Source organism: Myotis yumanensis, unplaced genomic scaffold (assembly GCF_028538775.1).
Source record: "Myotis yumanensis isolate MYYU_CA2020_CCGP unplaced genomic scaffold, mMyoYum1.0.hap1 SCAF_1, whole genome shotgun sequence".
Lineage (NCBI taxonomy): Eukaryota > Metazoa > Chordata > Mammalia > Chiroptera > Vespertilionidae > Myotis > Myotis yumanensis.
In genome coordinates this window covers 238,112,633-238,130,669 of record NW_027223752.1, presented here as the reverse complement: position 1 = coordinate 238,130,669, position 18,037 = coordinate 238,112,633, and the positions used below count along the sequence as shown (strand labels likewise).

The 18,037-nt window shown below is 64.7% G+C and overlaps 1 protein-coding gene across 2 annotated transcripts in view; it reads left to right on the top strand.

Moving 5' to 3' along the window:
• ABLIM2 (actin binding LIM protein family member 2) overlaps nt 1-18,037 on the top strand; it is a 98,274-nt gene that overhangs the window by 52,399 nt on the left and 27,838 nt on the right. Inside the window, exons 9-16 of one of the 2 annotated variants that reach the window (XM_070399849.1) lie at nt 2,095-2,139; nt 4,080-4,157; nt 5,124-5,267; nt 6,718-6,750; nt 8,289-8,409; nt 10,224-10,322; nt 14,257-14,355; nt 14,724-14,777. In XM_070399849.1, the coding sequence (XP_070255950.1) occupies nt 2,095-2,139; nt 4,080-4,157; nt 5,124-5,267; nt 6,718-6,750; nt 8,289-8,409; nt 10,224-10,322; nt 14,257-14,355; nt 14,724-14,777 (673 nt within the window). The remainder of the gene's footprint in view (nt 1-2,094; nt 2,140-4,079; nt 4,158-5,123; nt 5,268-6,717; nt 6,751-8,288; nt 8,410-10,223; nt 10,323-14,256; nt 14,356-14,723; nt 14,778-18,037) is intronic. The other variant, XM_070399857.1, reaches the window with a different exon arrangement.

Here is an 18,037-nt window from a genome sequence, read left to right as displayed (position 1 = left end):
GAGCCTGTAGGGATGCTGCCTGGCCTCCCGCGGCGACAGGACTGACGGTCACTGTGTCACGTGCACGGCCAGGCCGTCGTCTGTGGCCGCACACGGCGGCTGTCCGTCACCCTCTCATGCAGCTGATTACCCCACACCCTGTGCCTGGGCCGCCGGCCTCAGCGATGAGCCCGGCAGCACGCCCACCTCCCAGCGCCACAGTCCATGACCCTGCGGTGACCTCCAGGGCCTGACCTTTGTCTGTGGACACCTCCCTCCCGGAGGCCAAGCCCAGGCCTGCCAAAGGGACCCCACGCGTGCATGGCGTGAGCACGGGGAGACCCACCAGGAGTGGGAAGGGGACGGAGGCCACACAGGGACACCCAGGGCAGCCACAGTGGCTCTGGGTTCTGGACGCGGCTGCTGAGCTGGCCCCTGGCCTGAGGGAGCCCAGCGCCGGCCTCTGCTCCTCACCAGAGGCCACCCATGCTGACGGGGGCCGTGGCCCGGCAGAGGGAGGCTCTGCAGCCCAGAGGGACAGGGAGGGAGGGGTCACGCCCGGGGCTGCACATCCGTGGCTTCCTGGGCTGTTCCCAAGGCGCTTTGGGAACATATGCGGGGGCGGGAGGGGGCGGGGGGGGGGGGGGGCTGCAGCCAGAGAGCAGCTGCCCCTGGGCGCTGTGCCCTGGTGCTGGCGCCTGCCCCTCGGTGCCCCGGGACGGGATCCAGGCCCCAGCCATGCCCTGCTTGTCCCTCGTTCCCTCTCCCCAGCCCTCAGAGCCTCTCTGTCTCGCCCAGGAAATGAGGGTAGTGTTCGGGGCCTGGGCGGCCAGGCGGACGGGGTGGGTCAGCTGGTTCTCCCCGGGGACGGGTGCCCGGGACAGTTCTCTGGCCAGCTGGCCGCTCTGGCCTGGGAGGCAGGAAGAGAGAGCCACTTAATGACCATGGCCCCACCAGCCCCACCAGCCGCTCCAGCTCAGGGTGCGGGGTGGGCCGGAGGGCGGCGGCCCCTGAAGACGAGTCAGCGGTCATGGCCTCATGAACTCCTGAAACCGGCCCCGGTCAGGGTGGCGCCAGTGAGCTGGTGGCCGTAGGAGAGCTACCTGCCCATCTTGGGTGTGCTCAGCAGTCTTTCACCAACAGCCCCTCTGCGCCGGGCCCTGGGGCCCTGGGAGGAGGCTCCTTTCCTGCCCTTGGAGTCAAGCTGTGCCTCTGCCCGGCTGTGTGACCTCGGGCGAATCACTGGCCCTCTCTGAGCCTCAGGCCCTCAGCTTTAACCTGGAGACGGGTGGGTGTCAGACCCCGCACGCTGTGGGTGAGACTTATGTGCACCAGGCGCCCTGTGACCCTGGAGGAGACTGAGCGTAGGGTTGGGGGGTGGGGGAGCTGCAGCCCCTTCCGACTTCGGGTGCAAACAGACCCCGGGCTGCTGCCGACCCAGCACTAGCACACAGGTCGGCAGCGCCCAGAGACCAGTGGGCCCTCTCCTGCAGGACGCTCCCCGGGGTGAGGGGCACAGGGCCACCGCCGCTGCACCCGGGCTGGTCCGGGGCTTCCTGTCCTGGCGCAGCGGGACCTGAGGTGAAAGTGAGGGGACCTCGGAGCCCAGCTCCCCACACCGTGTCTCCCCAGACACGGAGCCCTAGGGAGCGTCTTCAGGCTCCTAGAGGAGGAACCGAGGTGCAGAGGGTTTCAGACGTGTGACATGTGTGCGGACATCACGGTGGCCAGTAAAACAGGTCACCTGGCCACAGGGACAGCGAGAAGGCAGACCCCGAGTTACCTGCCTCCGAGTGGCCATCGTATCTGGGGAGGGGGCAGCTGGGGACCTGGGACTGCACTGTGGGTTCGGGCTGAGCTTGGGGGAGACCCCTGCCCCCGCCGGCCTTCGGAAGCCTGTGGTCTGAGGGGACAGGCAGTCCCGAGGCTCTGCCCCATTCAGCAAGCAGAGCCCAGTCCAGGGGCCGGGGAAAGCAGGGCAGGCCTCCCGGAGGAGGCGGCCCCCAGCTTGGTCCCGGAGGATGCCAGGGGCATGGAAGGGGTGGGCCAGGCTGATGAGTGGGCCATGCCGAGGTGAGCCCACGCATCACACCCTCTCCCCTCTCTCCCTTCCAGATGCAGAAGCAGGTTTGCCGGGGCACCACCCCCTGTGCCTTCCAGGTTTGTGCCTGACGGCTGGCCCTGGTGTTGTCCCGTCCTCGCTGCTGTCGTGCTGCCTGTAGAGGAGCTGGGCGTGCTCCGCCGGGGAGGGCGGCCCCACGGTCTGTGTTAGTTAGTGTCCTGGGCTGACCGCTCCAGGGGCCTTAAACAGACACCCCTTTCCCCAGCCCTGGAGGCTGGAGGCCCAGACCACGGGGCGGCGGGGCGGCTCCTCCCGAGGCCTCTCCTTGGCGTGTGGAACGACCGTCTCCTCCCCATGTCCTCACAGGGTCGTCCCTCTGTGTGTGTCTGTGTCCTCAGCTCTTCCTTTTTAATATGTTTGTATTGACTTCAGAGAGGAAGGGGGAGGGGGAGAGAGAGAGAGACATCAATGATGAGAGAGAATTGTGGACCAGCTGCCTCCTGCACGCCCCCTACTGGGGATCGAGCCTGCAACCCGGGCACGTGCCCTTGACCGGAACCGAATCTGGGACCCTTCCTTCTACAGGCCGACGCTCTATGCAGCTAGGGCAAGCATGTCAAACTCAAAGGCTAACACGGGCCAAATAAACAAGGTTTACGTGTATGTGGCCGCAAAAAAACAGAAGCTTCACTTTTCATAGAAACGTAGGTTTATTTCGATAGAGACGTGCTGAAGACAAAGGGTTGAGATGAAGGAGTCACCGTTAATGAGCATTTGTTGTGGGCCACACGCGGCCCGCGGGCCACAAGTTTGACATGTTGAGCTAGGGCTTACTCTCTCCTTGTAAGGACTCCTCACATTAGGTCACGGCCCCACGTAGCTTAATTAGGGCTTTAAAGGGCCTGTCTCTAAACACAGCCCTGCTCTGGGCACTGGGGTGAGGCCTTCCGCATGCGAGTCGGGGACACCACTCGGCCATAACGAGGCCCCGTCCAGGCTGCTGGCGCTGCAGCGGGTGTGGGTGCTGAGGGGGGCCGGCCAGAATCGGGGGGACAGGGGTCTGCTTAGGAAAGGAGAGGGGAGGGGGCAGGGGTGTGGGGAGAGGGGTCCGTGCTATTGGCTGGGAGGCCCTTCGCGGAGAGGGTTCCGTTTAGACGGGCGAGAGGGAGAGCTAGTGGGGCTGGGCCAGGCAGGGCCACGCTGGGCCAGGTGAGGGGAGCGGCAAGCCATGCCCTGCAGGTGGATGGACACAGGTGCGGTCATCGGGTGGAGCCGGAGGCGAGTGTCCACGCAGACACGGGGCAGGCCTGCCGTGGGAGCAGAGGAGACCGCGGTCCGGGGGCCATCACCTCGGGGGAAGCAGGAGATGTGTTCGGGGAGGCGAGGGGCAGGACGGGTCTCACACCGCAGAGGGCACTCGGGCCAGGACGAGGGCTCAGCGTGAGAGCAGCAGCAGTGACCTCCGGGGGCTGTTGCTGAGACCTCACTGGGGTGCGGGACCAAATGGGTTCCTCCAGGGGCTGCCGGTGCTGAGAGAGGCGTGGGGCGGAGTCGGGGGCCTGAGGGCGGACTGTGGCATGGGGCCCGGACTGGTCTTGAGGTTCAGGGACCGTCCCTAAGTCTGACAGCAGAGCCGCTGCTGGCCTGCGCTGCCCCACGTCCCCGTAATCTGGGCGGAAAACGTCCCCGAGCGCACGGCTCTGGGTCGGAGGCGGCCTTGCCCCTGGCGCTCGGAGCCCCTGCCTGCTCCTGTCCCCCTGGAATTGGTCCTCTCTGCGCCACGGAAGCTCGGCACTCGTCGGCGCTACAAACCCGCTGGCGTGTAGCCGTGTCACCGCGGTCTGTCTGATGTCTCCAGCTGTCCGTGCGAGCTGCCTGTCGCTGTGAGAATGCTTCACCCTGACGAAGGAAAAGGACCGCCGTGAGCCGGCCCTCGGGCCGCGTGACTGACGGCTGCCTCTGGACCGTCTTCGCTGACACGTCCTGTTTTCTGTCCCCATCCCTTCTCCCCCCCGCCCCCCCCCCCCCGATTCCCCAGGAGACCAGGACGTCCTCCGAGAGCATCATCTCTGTGCCTGCGTCCAGCACCTCGGGGTCCCCCAGCCGTGTCATCTATGTAAGTTGGGCTCTTTCTATGGGGAGGGGGGCCTGGGGGCGTCACTGAGCCGGGCATCGGCGCTGCCATCCCTGCGCGGGGACTGGTGTAGACCTTGGGAAGCTGACAAGAGCCTCCTCCCCGCGGGTGGGCGGAGTGACCCCGCCGCTCCCCGGGCCTGTGGGGACAAGGGCGCGAGGAGGTGCTCACAGCTGCTGTGGATGACGGTGTAAAAGTGACAGCGCCCCACGCCCTGCGCCAGGGCTTCCTGAATGAAGTGCAGGCACCCATGGGGTCAGGCGGGCGTGAATGCCCTGCAGATCCGTGCGTGTCACCGTGGAACGTGCTCCCAACGTGTTCCTAGGGAAGCACGCTGAGGATCACATATTATGAATCCCATTTTCGTTCAAGAGGGCGTGTGTATGTGTATATGTGTGTGTGAGTGTGTGAGCGTGTAAGAATGTACATGTACGTGCGTGTATTAGTGTGTGTACGTGTTTGTAAGTGTACATGTGTGGGTGCATTTGTATTTATAATACTTGCTTGTCCGCACACATGGCTGGGTCTGCATGTGTGCATATATGTGTGCATATGTGTTCTGACATGTGGACGTGTGTCTGTGCATGAATGTGTTTACACATGTATGCATGCCTGTGTGTTTGCATGTGTCTGTGTGTTGTCTGTGTGCACACAGAGGTGTCTGTATGAATTTTTAGACCACGACTGAGCATCACTGTCCGCCCGTGTCAGGCCCGACACCCATCCACTGGGGCCACCTCTGCCCCTTCGTGGAGAGCACGGGCCCAAGAAGGCGCCCCCTCAGGCCACGGCAGCCCCTCGTGGCCTGGCGTCGGGACCAGGCCCACGTGATCATGAAGCCTCCTGGCCCATTAGGCGCTTCACCCTCACGGGGCTGGGCGCAGGCTCGGCGCCTCCACACCTGCCTCACTCGGGTCTGACGGTGCCGCCGCCCTTTCCCTCCCGCAGGCGAGGCTGGGCGACGAGATCCTGGACTACAGAGACCTGGCCGCCCTCCCCAAGAGCAAGGCCATCTACAACATCGACCGCCCCGACATGATCTCCTACTCGCCCTATGTCAGCCACGCGGGGGACCGGCAGAGCTGCCTCGAGGTACGGCCGCGGTGGCGGCACGCGCGCCGGTGGCGGCCACGGCACAGGCCCCTGGCTCAGTCCTCGCTGCTCGGCAACGCGGGGCCTTCACTCCCGGAGACGCCTCCTGGGCGTCCTCTCTAAAGAGCCCCACTGTGCTCTGCCCGGACACCCCTGGCAGATGTACACAGCTCCCTGGGGCCGAGCCTGGGAAGCCCTGTGTGGCCGGGAGCAGGCAGGGGCCGGTGTTCAGGAGATGATGGGAACGGAGTAGCACCTGTTTCTTGCAGTTCGGAACCATTTTCACGATGTGCGAAATGTAGTTTTCCTTTATCGGGTACCTTCAGCCTGCTCCCTGTCGGCAGCCTGGCCCGTCCCCTGTCCCCGCGCTCCCTGGCGTGGCTGCACCGGATGACTTACTCCGTGGGTCCCGTGGGCAGCGTCCATGACTGACTCTCAGGCCGCCCTCCGTTTACTGCGGGGTCACCATTGGTGCCCAGTTTTCCGGGGTGGTTTTGAGGTTCCCGTGTGACCTTGTTGCCTGTGACCAACAGGAGTGTCTGCCAGCTGGCAGCCCAGGTGTGTGTGCCATTCCGAGAGGGAGGCCTGGCGGCGGAGCCCCTTCCCTCCACGTGCCCAGCCCTCCTGTCTGAGTGTCCAGCAGGGCCGCCTGGGAAGGGAGGCTGGGGCCCGGGCCACCAAGCTGGAGGTGGTGGTTGGCGCCTGCCCTGCCAGCCCCGCTGACGTCTGCAGTCACGGTGGCTGGGCACGGCTGGCAGCTCAGGGCAGGTGGGGAGGGTGAGGCCAGAGGGGCCCCTCCTCACTGGCTCTGTCCCTGGGGACAGGCAGGACCCCACGGGTCTGAGTGATAAGTCCCAGGAAGAGGCCAGTGGGCGGGGCGGAGGGGAGGGTCTGACCTGCTCCCACCTCCCACTGCCTGAGCCGAGCCTGGCAGGGGCCTCCTCGTTCCTGTCTGGTTGGGCGCTGCTGGAGGTGCTGGGAGAGGGTCGGAGCCACTTGGCCACCACCCCTGGAGCCAATGTCTGTGGGGCGGACGGTGCTCACCTACTTTAATGGGGGTGTCCCTGGCTGGGAGGCTCGTCCCTGCTCCCAAGGCCCCCACCAGCAGCGCTGGCCTCCCCGAGCCCCAAGCCCTGCGCCCCGAGCCCCAGAAGACCTCTCTTCCTTGGACTCCCAGGGCGTCGCCTCCCCACGCCCTGAACCAAGCCTTCCTGTTGGAAAAACTTCTTGGAGAGCAGGGAGCGCTGGGGGGACCGGGACGGAGACCAGCTCCACTGTCCTGGCCTCTTTCTCGGGGTGCCATCCCTTGACCGCGTTTCTCCAAAAAGAAGGTCTGGGAGCCCCTGGGTGGGTTCCCGTCCCCGTCACGTGAGCATCTATGCCCGCGTGTCTCCCCACAAGCAGCCGCCGGGGCCACGGGCTAACAGGCTGCTCTGTGTTGTGTCCACAGTCGCCCCAGTTGCTCTCGCCAACGCTGACCGAGGTAACCGCACCCCCACGCGTGCTCGCGTGCTCCCGGGTTATAAACATAACCACCTGCCGCCCGGAGGGCTGGGGGCCCTTGGCCGTGGCGCCTGGGCCACGCGCTCCTGGCTCGGTGCCCCCTCGGCGTTGGTTATTTTTATGATCGTGTGGCCCCTGCATGCCTCCCTGGCGCCCCTGCAGCCCTGCAAGTGCGGACGTGGGGCCCGGCCCGCGGTCTGGGTCAGGGCTCCTTGGAGACACTCCGGGCACCGGGGCGCAGGCACAGCTTCTGCGCCTCCGCGGGGGGACGTCCGGGAAGTCCTCGCAGATGAACATTCTGGAGGCATTTCTCTGTCCGGCAGCATCGGTCACGGGCAGCCTGCTTCTCCTGTTTCTCCGGGTTAATGAGAGCAGAGAGAGAGCAGCCAGCCAGGCTCCAGGCTGCGTGGGCATCAGACCCTGGGACCCTGAGCCCCACGGGCAGGCGAGGCGAGGAGACAGGACACCCGAGGGTGTGACCGGCCCCCGGGGCCGGCAGAGGACGCCCGAGACGGAGAGGGACCGCGGGACTGTGGCTGCCCAGTGCGTGCCGTCTCCAGGGCTGGGCCAGGCTGAAGGGCTCGGGTGCAGCACCTGCACGAGGCCTGGCTGAGCTGGGGGTGTTGGGGGGAGGCGCAGGGCAAGCTTCAGGGACGGTGACTCGCAGTTTGGCTGGAGAGCGAGCCCCAGGAGGTGGTGGTAGGCTGGGAGGGTGGGATCCCCAGGAGGTGGTGGTAGGCTGGGAGGGTGGGAGCCCCAGGAGGTGGTGGTAGGCTGGGAGGGTGGGAGCCCCAGGAGGTGGTGGTAGGCTGGGAGGGTGGGAGCCCCAGGAGGTGGTGGGAGGGTGGGAGCCCTGAGCACCAGGCCCAGCCTCTCACCTTGCCGTCCCCACACTGGCCTCGGGGACCAGAGTAGCCGCATGCACCGGCGGCCAGACACTGGGCTGGGGTGTCAGGGCTCAGGGCCACGTGCTGAACCGCGGGGGCCTGCAGCCTGCTCTTCCCTGCCCCGCGTGCCACGCCATCTCACGCCGCCTGCCGCCCGCTCTGACACTCCGAGCAGCTGCTCATCCTGCTTGAACGGAGTCCGCCTTGTTCGTGCTTGTGGGTCTGGCTCAACGGGCCCCACGCCTGGACCCTGTCGAGGCTGGGGAGAGCACAGAATCTCAGTGGTTCTCAAACTGTGTTCCAAGGAGCCTTGGGTGCTGGGAAGGCCTGCAGGAGGGGAGCTGACGGGTGTGGGAGGACTGGGTGCCTGCAGCTCCATCGTGGGAGCCTCAGCCGCAGTGGGGCTGGTGGAGGGGGGAGCTCCTGCCCTCTGGCCCCCGGGGGCACGGGCACCATGCTCAGCCAGCAGGAGTTCAGCACCAAGGCCAGCCCCCTGCCGCCTCCCCTGGCCCACAGGTGCAGGGAACTTCGGGGCCTGGTTGCCTGGGCTCTGAGGTCAGGGAAGCAGACACCGAGCGGAGGGGGGTGGGCCGTGCTCGGCTCCGTGCTCACCAGGCGTTTTTCCTCCCAGGGAGACCAGGACGACCGCTCCTCCAGGCAGTGCCGCACCTCCAGCCCCAGCTCCGCCGGGTCGGTCAGCCTTGGGCGCTACACCCCGACCTCACGGTCGCCCCAGCACTACAGCCGGCCAGGTACTTGGCCCCACGGCTCCTTTGACCCTCCGGGAAGCAGGGTTTCTTGTTGCTTTTCCTGCTATAAGTCAGTCTCTTATGTACACCGGGCAGGTGTGGGCTGCCGGTGGGCGATGGAGGACCCGTCCATTGGAAGGAGGCCCCTCATGTCCGGGCGGGGGGTGGCCTCGAGGCAGCAGGGCCCCCTGCGGGTGGAGGAGCTGTGCGTGAAGCTCACAGGCACAGCTGAGCATGTGGGAGCAGCTCTCGGGATCCATGTCTCAGTAGAGCATACGCCAGAGGAAACGGGCGCACAGATGGAAGGAACCCAGTCAGTTCCCGCTCACGAGGGTCTGGGAAGAGGAAGGTGGAGCCAATGCCCAGAGAGTAGAGTCAGTCCCCTTTAGCGCGTCACCCGCAGCTGGCCCCACGGACAGCAGCCCTGTGGGAACATGGGCAGGAGGCCAGCACCGGCTGCTCAGAGCAGGGCGAGCCCGAGGAGCCCCGCCCCCCACCCCATCCCTGCTTGGTGCCCCGCTGTGGGCTGCTGTCCCTGAGCTTCCAGACGCCTCGTCGCCCTCAGAGCGTCAAAGTCCCAGGGACACTCCACACACAAAAAGGACGCTGCCTTTTTGAGGGATTTTTCCACGCTGCTTCCTCCTTGGCCAGCTGTGCATGAAGCCATTTTCACATCCATAGACAACAGCTTAGTCTTGCAGCCTCTGTGGAAAAATCAAAGCTCATTCATCTGCAAAGTTACTTTCATTGGCTCCTGCAGTGTGGCTGGTGCATCCTGCTCAGGAATACGTGTTTGGAAAGTGGATAAGTGAGCGAGCAAGCGAGCTAGTGAGTAAGTGAATGATTGAGTGATTGAGTGAGTGAGTGAGTGAGGGAATGAGTGAGTGAGGGAGGGAGTGAGTGAGTGAGGGAGGGAGGGAGTGAGGGAATGAGTGAGTGAGGGAGGGAGGGAGTGAGTGAATGAGTGAGTGAGTGAATGAGTGAGTGAGTGAGTGAGTGAGGGAATGAGTGAGTGAGTGAGTGAGTGAGGGAGTGAGTGAGTGAATGAGTGAGTGAGTGAGGGAGGGAATGAATGAGTGAGGGAGGGAGTGAGTGAGTGAGTGAGTGAATGAGTGAGTGAGTGAGGGAATGAGTGAGTGAGTAAGGGAATGAGTGAGTGAGTGAGGGAATGAGTGAGTGAGGGAGTGAGTGAGGGAATGAGTGACTGAGTGAATGGGTAAGTGAATGAGTGAGGGAGTGAATGAATGAATGCCTGAGTGAGGGAGTGAATGAATGAATGCCTGAGTGAGGGAGTGAATGAAAGAATGAATGAGGGAGGGAATGAAGAATGAATGAGGGAGGGAATGACTGAGGGAGAGAGTGAATCAGTGAGTTGAGAGCGATTGAGCAGGCAAGCACGCGAGTCGGAGTGAAGGGCCCTGTGCTGACCCCTGACCACTGCATGTGGGTCACCTGGGCTGTGGACTGTTCCCAGCCGGGTGGTAACCCCAGAGAGCCAAGACCTGAATCTCGGCTGCTGAGGCCCTGTGATTGTCGGGGGGCAGTCTATCCAGCTGCCCTCCACCAGCGTCCTTGATCACAAGGAGCCCCAGGAGGGGAACGGGCAGGGCACGGGGCCAGCGGCTCCTGTCCCCAGAGCGCGGGGCCTCCGCACTCCAGCCCAGAGCAGACGTGGAGGGCGCCTCTGGCGACGCCCCTCCCGGAGGTCTGCCTCCTTGGCGAGAGGAAGCGAGCGTGTTCCTGGCAGGTGGGCCTAGGGCTGGTGCAGCTCTGCGGCCCCGGCCGGGCGGACTGACTTGCTCTCTGTTGCCCTGCAGCTGGTACTGTGAGTGTTGGTACCAGTAGCTGCCTGTCCCTGTCCCAACACCCAAGCCCTACGTCCGTGTTCAGGCACCATTACATCCCCTACTTCCGAGGTAAGGCGCGCAGTGCTGCGGGCTGCGGGCGCCCCAGGGCGCTTGCCACACGTGTGTGTCGTGTCCGTGTCGCCGCATGGCTTCCCGAGCCCCGTGTCTCATGCCTGTGCTCCTCGCTGTGTCTCGTGAGTCCAGCTCCGTTTCCGTTCGTGTGTGAATGTTCCTGGGGGGAAGTGTAGGCACCTCGTGGTGTGGAGGATGAGCAGAGAGCAGAGGAGAGGGGTGGAGAGCTGCAGGCAGAGATTAGGGCCTCTCCATCGCTGCCCTCGGACCTACATCACCTCATTCTGTCCCCACCTGTCACTCCACGGGCATAGGGATGCCAGTGGCGGGTACCAGGCCCAAAGGCTGAGGCTGAAGGGGGCAGGGACGTGTCCACAGTCAGAGCACAGGGTGGCCTGGGGCGGACGCACACCCTGCATGGCTCCCACTCCTGCCTCACTCCCAGGGCCAGACCCTGCACGGAAGCATGTGTGTCCGCCCCGCTAAGAACATGGCCCAGCTCTTCTTTGCCCACATGCTATGGACTGAATTGTGTCCCCCCAGAATCCATATGTTGAAGCCCTAACCCCCCATGTGACTGCTTTCAGAGAAGGGTCTTTAGGAGGTTATTAGGGTCACACGAGGGCATACAGGTGGGGCCCCAAACCCGTGGGATTGGTGGTCTTATAGGCAGAGGAAAAACCACAAGATCTCTCAGCCACTCTGTGGGCGCTCAGAGGAGCAGCCATGTGGAGACAGGGACTGTCGACAAGCCAGGCGGGGAGCTCACACCAGAAACCAAGCCTGCTGCTGACTTCCAGCTTCCAGAACTGGGAGGAGGAAATGTCTGTTATCTGAGCCCCTCCATCCATGGTGTTTGTTACGCAGCCCTAGCTGACTCATACACCACAGAGACTCAGCAGGAGCAGAAGCAGCCGTGCTGTCCTGGCTTCTGTCCCAAGGGGACCAGGAGGAGGCAGGATCTGCAGGTTTACACTCTCACCTGACGGTCACCCGACGGGCTCCTTGCTTCTCTTATATCGTCACCATCACTGGCTTCCTGTGGCCTCATCAGATCTCCTGGGAAGAGAGCCCCTGGTCCTGGGGACCACGTCCTCCTGGAGCACCTGTCCTGCCACCGCGGTCCCTGCTGGACCCACTGACTCTTGAAAAGCAGCCAAGCTGGAAGTGGTGCATTTTGTGATGGGTCCCTCGGGGGACGGTGTGCCAGGGCGAGGACAGGAACGTTCTGGTGGAGAAACCTGGCACCACCCCGACCTCGGCCAGGGGCCCGGGTCAGCATCACGTGACGAGTCATGTGACAGCAGGTGCCCTGGACCCACTGGGGTGAGAGGGCACCTCTGTGGCCTTCCTCCCAAGAACCATGCCCTCCGTCTAGTCTGAGGAAATCATCAGATGCGTCCCCCCCGCGGGGCCTTTGGCAGAGCCCCTGGCCCACGCAGAGGTGGTCCTGAAGGACAAGGAGAATCTGAGAACGTGCCGAGGTCCAGAGGGCCCAGGAGAGGGACGGCTGGACAGGACGTGTGTCCAGGGATCCTGGGCCAGGAAAGATCTTCAGATAAAAACGGGTGAGGCCCACGTCAATGTGGCGTTTGCGGAACCCCGTTGCCGCGATGCCCGTGAAGTGAGCCCTTTGCTTGATGTAAAAGAAGGCGACTTTTCAACGGCCAGGGCTCCCCATCGCTAGCAAGCACCGCCCCCCGCCCCCCACCCTCACCCCATCCTTCTCACTGAAGGATGAGCCTCCGCAGATGTCGGAGCCGCCTCAGTCCCGGGCCACCTCCCTCGGGAGCCACGAGCCTCTCCAGGAGGGAGCTCTGTGCCTTTTCCTCGGCAGCACAGCGGCTCCTCTGGTTCCCTCCTTCCATGGTGACGTCAGCTTGGGATTTTACTGCCAAGGCCCCGGAGGAAGCGGGTCCCGGAGCCGTAACAGGAGCCTCCCGGGCCCCTCAGCCCTGTCCCTCCTGCGGAGGTGGCCACGGGGGTGCGCGCCCCGCAGGCCGTCGGGACTTTCCGACAGCTGACGTGGCCCAGCGCTGCACGTGGCCTCGCGCGGGGCCGATGCTAGCGGCGCGTTTTATTACCGTGGACCTCACAGTGAGCGGGCGGCGAAGGGAGGCGGTGCCCCTGAGCCTGACCAGGAAGCGTCTGGACCAGTGGGGAGGATTGGAAAGGGGGTTCCAGCCGGGCCTGCTGGGGAGGCGAGGGGAGGCCAGGAAGGAAGGGTGTGAGCAGAGAGGCGTCGGGCTGGGACCGAGGTCTCGAGGGGTGGTGGCTGGTATGGAAGCCCTGATGGCGGAGGTGGGGGGTGTAGTGGGCCCGGGGCCACCGTGGCTGTGTCCCAGTTGCCCCTGGGCCCGGGCCCCCTGAGCGCCGGGTGGAGGCTGAGGACTCCTTAGAGAAATCCTGCTTGTGGCCTGGGAGGACGCTGCGCACGGGCTGGGCGCTGGGGACCAGAGGCCTGTGACCTGTGAGGCTGTGGCCTGGGCGGGATGGGGGGTGAGGCCATGGGTTCGAGGCAGAGGGAACGAGCCCGGTGAGGCCTCCCGGTTCAGAGGCCCTGCCAGGAGCCCGCCGCTCGGGGATGGCGCCGGGTGAGCCGCGCTCACTGTTCTGGCATCCGAGCGGGTGGGCTTGGTGCAGTTGAGTCGCAGCCACACTTGTAGGGTGGCCTGGGAGCCCTTGCTCCCTGGGGTGGTGCGCAGGCAGGAAGCTCAGGGCGGCTCCACATGGCGCTGGGGTACGGCCACCCGGGACAGGCAGGGCTCCCCCCAGGAGGGGCTGGACAGCTGTCTCCCTGATGTCCTATCAAGGCCGACAGGTGACATTGGGGCCCAGGCACAGGAAGATGCTCGAAGTGACCCGCAGCCCCTCTGTGGCCTCGGCCTGGTGGGGGCCCTGGTGCGGCTGCTGGAGCCGAGCTCCACCCACCCTGGGAGCTCCGGGCCCTGCCCACCCACCCAGGCGAGAGCTCTCTGAGCCGGCGCCTCCCCGGCAGCCAGCATGCATCCCTGCCAGCCGACTCCCTGCCCGCACAGGGCCGCCCGCTGTTCAATGTGGCCTCATCACCCCGGGCCCTGTGGCGTGAGCAGCTGCAGCTCCACGGGGTGTTTGGGGTGGCGAGTGGCCCTGCCCTTGGCCGAGCTGTCACCGAGCGAGCGGGGTTCCCTGAGGCCACGGGAGGGGAGGCGCTGCGCCTCACTGGTCCTCCCAGGTCCCATGCCATTGCGTTCTGTCTGTCACGTTGTTCCTTAAACACGGGTGGGAGGGGCCTCGCCTGGGGACCAGGGCCGTCCATGCTGTGACTTGATAATCCAACCTCGTTCGCCAAACAGCAGTGGCACATCCGATGGGGCGAGGAACCGGAGCCCGGACCAGGGTTCTTTCCCTTTAATTTGCCACACGCTCGCCTCGGGGGGGTGGGGGAGGGGTGGCGGCTGCTGATGCCCACGCGGTCTCGCTCCCCTGTAGCTGGTGGATTTCCACTGCGGCTTCGCGCACAGAGGTGATGAGGGCGAGCGCTGGAACCCATGTGGATGCCCATGTGGCCTCTCCAAAGAGGGCAGCACCGTTTCATACAGATGGGAAGGGGCCTGGGCCGATGCCAATACCAGCGCCCAGAGCCGCAGGCCGCGTGCTCCCCAAGGAGACGCTGTGCCCCCCAAGGGGAGGGGCTCTGCCGAGGCAGCCAGGCCACCCTCCCGGGCACCAGGAGCCATGGCGCTCAGCCCTCGGAGCCGCTGTGCCTTCGCCACGGGCCCGGGGGAGGGTGGGCGCGAGGTTGGATTAACAAGTCGTGGGCCCGTGTGGAAATGGCGGGCAGGGGCTGGGGGCCCACAGGCAGGGAGACGGGGTCACAGAATAAGCTTTCTCGCTTGAAATGCTCTGCTCTGCTCCCCCTGCTCTCCGCTGTCTGCGCTTCGGCCTGGAGGCAGTGAAAGCGGCCGCAGCACCCCCAGCCTCTCGGTGCTGTCCGACAGCAGGCCGCCCGCCACCTACCAGCAGGCTCCGCGCCACTTCCACGTCCCAGGTAGGCACCGCCGCGGCCCGTCTCGCCCAGCGGGTATGTGTGTGTGGGGTTCCTCTCGGTTCCCCCAGCCCTCCTAGCCCCCCCAGTCCTACGATGCTTAAAAAATCAGCAAATGGGTTTGCACATCCCCCCACTTCCTGTCTCCAAAGGCCCACAAACACCAGGGAGACACTGTGCCTCCGTGGCACCCCCGCCCCTCCCCCCGGGGCTGGCTGAGGTTTCGGCTGAGGTGGTGGGACCTGGTGTCCGCCGAGGGCGGGTCCCGAATCTTTCAGGAGACCCCAGATCCGGGTGCCTGGGGAGCGCTGACCGGCCATCCGCTCGCTTGCTGACCTGCTCTCTCTCCTTTCTGTCTGTCTTCTTCCCAGACACTGGTGTCAGAGACAACATCTACAGGAAGCCCCCCATCTACAAGCAGCACGGTACCGTGCCCCTCGCTGCGTGCCCCCGCATGCCTGCCCCCTGCACGGAGCCCTTGCTCGGTTGTGTTGATGCCTGATTCCCCCCTGCAGCGCCCTTAGCCTGAATATTAAGTGCACATTCGCTCAGGCCCAGGGCAGGGCCTCCGCATGGAGCCCGAGGAAGGCGGGTCTGATCAGGGCACCCTGTGTGGCAGAAACCCGAGGCTGACGCTCACGGCTGGGCTGGGGGGCGTTGTGCCGGGCTGGGGGGCGTTGTGCAGGGCTGGGTGGGTGGGCGTTGTGCTGAGAACCGGCTCTGGTGGCTGGAGTTTGCTGCTTGGAGAGAAGCATCCAGGCTGACCGCAGTCGAGGGGGTGGGACAGGTGCCTCGGTCACAGCCCGAGCCAGCCCGTCTGCGGGAAACGGGACAAACCGAGTCGGTCGGTCATCCCCGCGTAGGAAAGAGGCCCTGAGTGGTGGGAACCGCTGGCCAGAGGAGGAACGCCGAGCCTCCAGCGAGGGACCGCTTGCATCAGCAGATCGGGGCTGAGATGCTGGGTGGAGAGAGGGGCTCGGGCCCCCAGCCTCCTCAGGGTGGCCACCCAGGCCCACTCCTCCTGAGCCTGCGGGGCAGGTACGCAGGGAGGGGTGGCCGAGCCATGGCGCAGGAGGCAGGAGGCCGGAGGCTCACGGTGTCCCCGTCTGCACCAATTTCTGGGTGATCTGGGGCATCACCTCCGTGAGCTGGTTTCCTCATCTGCAAAATGGGACGGGCCCCTCCACCCTGCCCTCCACGGGCCGCCAGTGAGGACGCCGAGGGGGTGTGGGTGTTATTACGTTGCTAGGAGACGGGCAGAGGAATCCCACACCCGAGGGTCTTGCTCAGATGCAGCCGGAAAACAGCACGCCCACACGGACCCCTGCCTGGGCGCTCCCGGGGGGATGGCACACGTGTGCTCCTTGCTCGCTGGCAGGTCAGGGGCCGGGGCAGACTCGGGTGGCTTGCTGTCCTCGACGCAGGCGCCCTGTGCTGGGGGGTCTCGGCCTCTTCCCAAGACAGGAAGAGGAAGTGAAAAGCCTGGTTTCCAGGGCGACGGATGGCCTTTCCCGCGGCCTCCAGCCAGGGCGCTTAGAGCCCAGATCTTCCCGAGGGTCAGAGAGGGACGGGCTCCCGCGGGTATGAGCGGAGAAACTGAGGCCCAGCTGAAGGACTCGCCGGCCTCCGTCATGCCGCCCAAGGCCTCGTCCTGCACGCAAGCGGGGTGCTCACCTGGCCCGCGTTAGCCGCAGAGGTGTCCTCCGCACAGTGTGGAGGGGAGAGGCAGCCGGTGAGGTCACGACGTGGCCCAGCCAGAGACAGAGCTGCACCGGGGGTCGGAGGGGGCGGCCAGCAGGGATCCTCTGGGGTCACTGTTCACCCGGAAATAAATGCCTCTCCCACCCAATGGCACGTGAACTCCCATTTGCCCGAACCCTGAGCAATGGCCGGATTCCTCGGCGCGTTCCAGATTGGGGCTTGCTGACGCCTTCGTGAACTAAATGGCGTACAGCGCCTCCTCGGACGTACATAGGGCCCGCATGTGGTGGCTGCGGACTGGCCTCTCCCGTGTGCCCGGCTGAGCCCGTGCCCGGCTGAGCCCATGCCCGGCTGAGCCCGTGCCCGGCTGAGCCCGTGCCCGCCATTGAGTGCCAACCCGTGGCAGGTGTTTGAATGTGACACGGCTTCCCCACCCTGTCGGCATGTGCCCTGTCACAGGTGTGTGTGTGAGCATGCAAGCATGCGTGTGACTCCATGCATGTGGGCATGTCACCCCTCCCCCCCAGTCTCAGCAAACGGACCAGCCAGCCGCCTCTGGGGGACGGAGGAGCGAGACTCGGGCTGGGGAAGCCCTCGAACTCCTGAAACAAACGGTGGTGACGACGCCGTGGGGCGGGTCATTGAGTTCACCTCACGGCGAGCTCCGGATTGAGGCTTCCTCATCCACGCCATTGTTTTCAGCTCCCCAGTCCCAACTCATGCCACGCTTTTCTTAACTCGGCATCGCCCTCTCCTGGCGCTCTGGCCTTCCTCCTCCAGCCAGCGGGCGGCCAGGCCCGTCGGGCGGGGGGACGAAGGTGGGGACGAGAGGACCAGTCCTCACGAGGCTGCCGCTGGACGTGTCAGGGCGCGTGCGCGCTCGACACGCAGCTCGTTTCCTCCTGACTGAGGTCAGGTGGCGCAGTGACCAGTCAGTGGCCAAGCTGAGGTCCACACCCAGTCTGCCTCCCCCTGACCTCTGACCCCTGGCCCTCTAGGCGGCCTTTGACAGCATGGAGGCCCCGCAGTATTTTCTTGTAACTACAGCAGTTTCAACTCTACTTGGCTACGATTTAATGGCTTTTTTAAAGTAAAAGAATAAGAAAGAGAAGAAAGGAAGCAAAAGGAAATGACTGGGGCATTTTAAAAGGGGAGCTCCCCGCCCCTGCGCGGGCAGCAGCAGATCGGCAGCAGGGGCGGCCGTAGGACAGGCCGGGGCGGCGCAGTCAGGCCACCCAGCGGGCGTACACGCCCAAAGCTGAGAGCTCGGGCGCCACGCGGGACATTCCTGATGTTTCCCCGAACGCCAACCCCTTGCAGGCACATTGTGGGGCGGCCTCGATGCAGAGCACAGCCCCGTCACCGGAGCCCACACCCCTCCGAGGCCCCTCCTCTGGACGGGGGTTCACGGCCACCTCCCTCGCTCTCCAGCCTCGAGGAGGTTTCAGTGAGGCTGCGCTGAAACTTAGCCGAGAGCAGGGCTTGGTGGTCCAGCCCCTCAGGGGCGTGAAGCTGGGCCTGGTGTTTAGATGTTTGAAGCAGCGGTTCTCAACCTGTGGGTCGCGACCCCTTTGGCGGTGGAACGACCCTTTCACAGGGGTCGCCTAAGACCATCCTGCATATCAGATATTTACATTACGATTCATCACAGTAGCAACATTACAGTTATGAAGTAGCAACAAAAATAATTTTATGGTTGGGTCACAACATGAGGAACTGTATTAAAGGGCCAGAAGGTTGAGAACCACTGGTTTAAAGTGATACAAGAGGCCCTGGCCAGTGTGGCCCAGTGGGTGGGGTATTGTCCTGTGCACTGAAAGGTCATCTGGTTGATTCCCAGTCGGGGCACATGCCTGGGTTGCGGGCTTGATCCCCAGTAGGGGTGCACAGGAGGCAGCCGATCGATGTTTCTCTCCCTCTCTCCCTCCTCTCTCTCTAAAAGTGTAGGAGGTAGAAGGACGCCTCCCCAGTTTCCCAGGAAGTG